Source organism: Lottia gigantea, assembly GCF_000327385.1.
Source record: "Lottia gigantea unplaced genomic scaffold LOTGIsca_281, whole genome shotgun sequence".
Taxonomy (NCBI): Eukaryota; Metazoa; Mollusca; class Gastropoda; family Lottiidae; genus Lottia; species Lottia gigantea.
The window spans coordinates 49,687-51,140 of record NW_008708903.1 but is presented as its reverse complement, the minus strand read 5'-3'; the positions used below and the strand labels follow the sequence as shown (position 1 = coordinate 51,140).

Sequence of the window (1,454 nt, the reverse complement as noted above, 5' to 3'; positions counted from 1 at the left end):
TTCTAACACTGTTTCTAGGATATCCTAGGTTCTTATCTTCTAACATTGTTTCTAGGATATCCCAGGTTCTTATCTTCTAACACTGTTTCTAGGATATCCTAGGTTCTTATCTTCTAACACTGTTTCTAGGATATCCTAGGTTCTTATCTTCTAACTTTTCCTAATTTGAAGTATTTTTAAAGGAATTATGTGATTTACTTCTGAAGACTGTTTACATATATTCAAGACTCAAATCAACCCCCAAAATGATGCACCTATCCCTTTAAACAAGCAAACTTATTCACTCCATAATTTGAATATTTTAAAAGTCTAGCCAATCAAATTTCTTTCTAAGAGATAAGATGGACTAGATGTCATTTTTAAAAACAAACTTCTTCACTTGATAATATAAATACTTAAATTATATTTTACAATTATAATATTTTATCTTTTATTCAAAATCTTCAAAAATATATTTATTCAATGTTCAATTTTAAACTGAAATAACATCAATTATCTATTTTATACAAAGTGGGTTTTTTTATTTAGTTTTTTAAAAACTCACTGAATCATATGATTAATGTTTTTAATAAAATATTTCTATAAGAAGTTTGCCACTGTGATAATAATATAAACTTTCTTTAAATATAATTTATATCTCTCATTACCTTTCTTCATAGTTAACTTTCTTTAAATATAATTTATATCTCTCACTACCTTTCTTCATAGTCAACTTTCTTTAAATATAATTTATATCTCTCATTACCTTTCTTCATAGCTAACTTTCTTTAAATATAATTTATATCTCTCACTACCTTTCTTCATAGTTAACTTTCTTTAAATATAATTTATATATCTCACTACCTTTCTTCATAGTTAACTTTCTTTAAATATAATTTATATCTCTCACTACCTTTCTTCATAGTTAACTTTCTTTAAATATAATTTATATCTCTCATTACCTTTCTTCATAGTTAACTTTCTTTAAATATAATTTATATCTCTCATTACCTTTCTTCATAGTTTACTTTCTTTAAATATAATTTATATCTCTCACTACCTTTCTTCATAGTCAACTTTCTTTAAATATAATTTATATCTCTTACTACCTTTCTTCATAGTTAACTTTCTTTAAATATAATTTATATCTCTCATTACCTTTCTTCATAGTTAACTTTCTTTAAATATAATTTATATCTCTCATTACCTTTCTTCATAGTTAACTTTCTTTAAATATAATTTATATCTCTCATTACCTTTCTTCATAGTTAACTTTCTTTAAATATAATTTATATATCTCACTACCTTTCTTCATAGTCAACTTTCTTTAAATATAATTTATATCTCTCACTACCTTTCTTCATAGTTAACTTTCTTTAAATATAATTTATATATCTCACTACCTTTCTTCATAGCTTACTTTCTTTAAATATAATTTATATCTCTCATTACCTTTCTTCATAGTTAACTTCTTA

General features: G+C 23.2%; 1 protein-coding gene across 1 annotated transcript in view; it reads right to left on the bottom strand.

Moving 5' to 3' along the window:
• Positions 1–455: 455 nt before the first annotated feature.
• The window catches only part of LOTGIDRAFT_175434 (hypothetical protein), a gene marked incomplete at both ends in the record, with an annotated part of 5,572 nt that continues 4,573 nt past the window's right edge, over positions 456–1,454 (bottom strand). Inside the window, 8 exons of the mRNA XM_009056650.1 lie at positions 456–477; positions 648–716; positions 746–814; positions 844–912; positions 991–1,059; positions 1,089–1,157; positions 1,187–1,255; positions 1,285–1,353. Of these exons, the coding sequence (XP_009054898.1) occupies positions 456–477; positions 648–716; positions 746–814; positions 844–912; positions 991–1,059; positions 1,089–1,157; positions 1,187–1,255; positions 1,285–1,353 (505 nt within the window). The remainder of the gene's footprint in view (positions 478–647; positions 717–745; positions 815–843; positions 913–990; positions 1,060–1,088; positions 1,158–1,186; positions 1,256–1,284; positions 1,354–1,454) is intronic.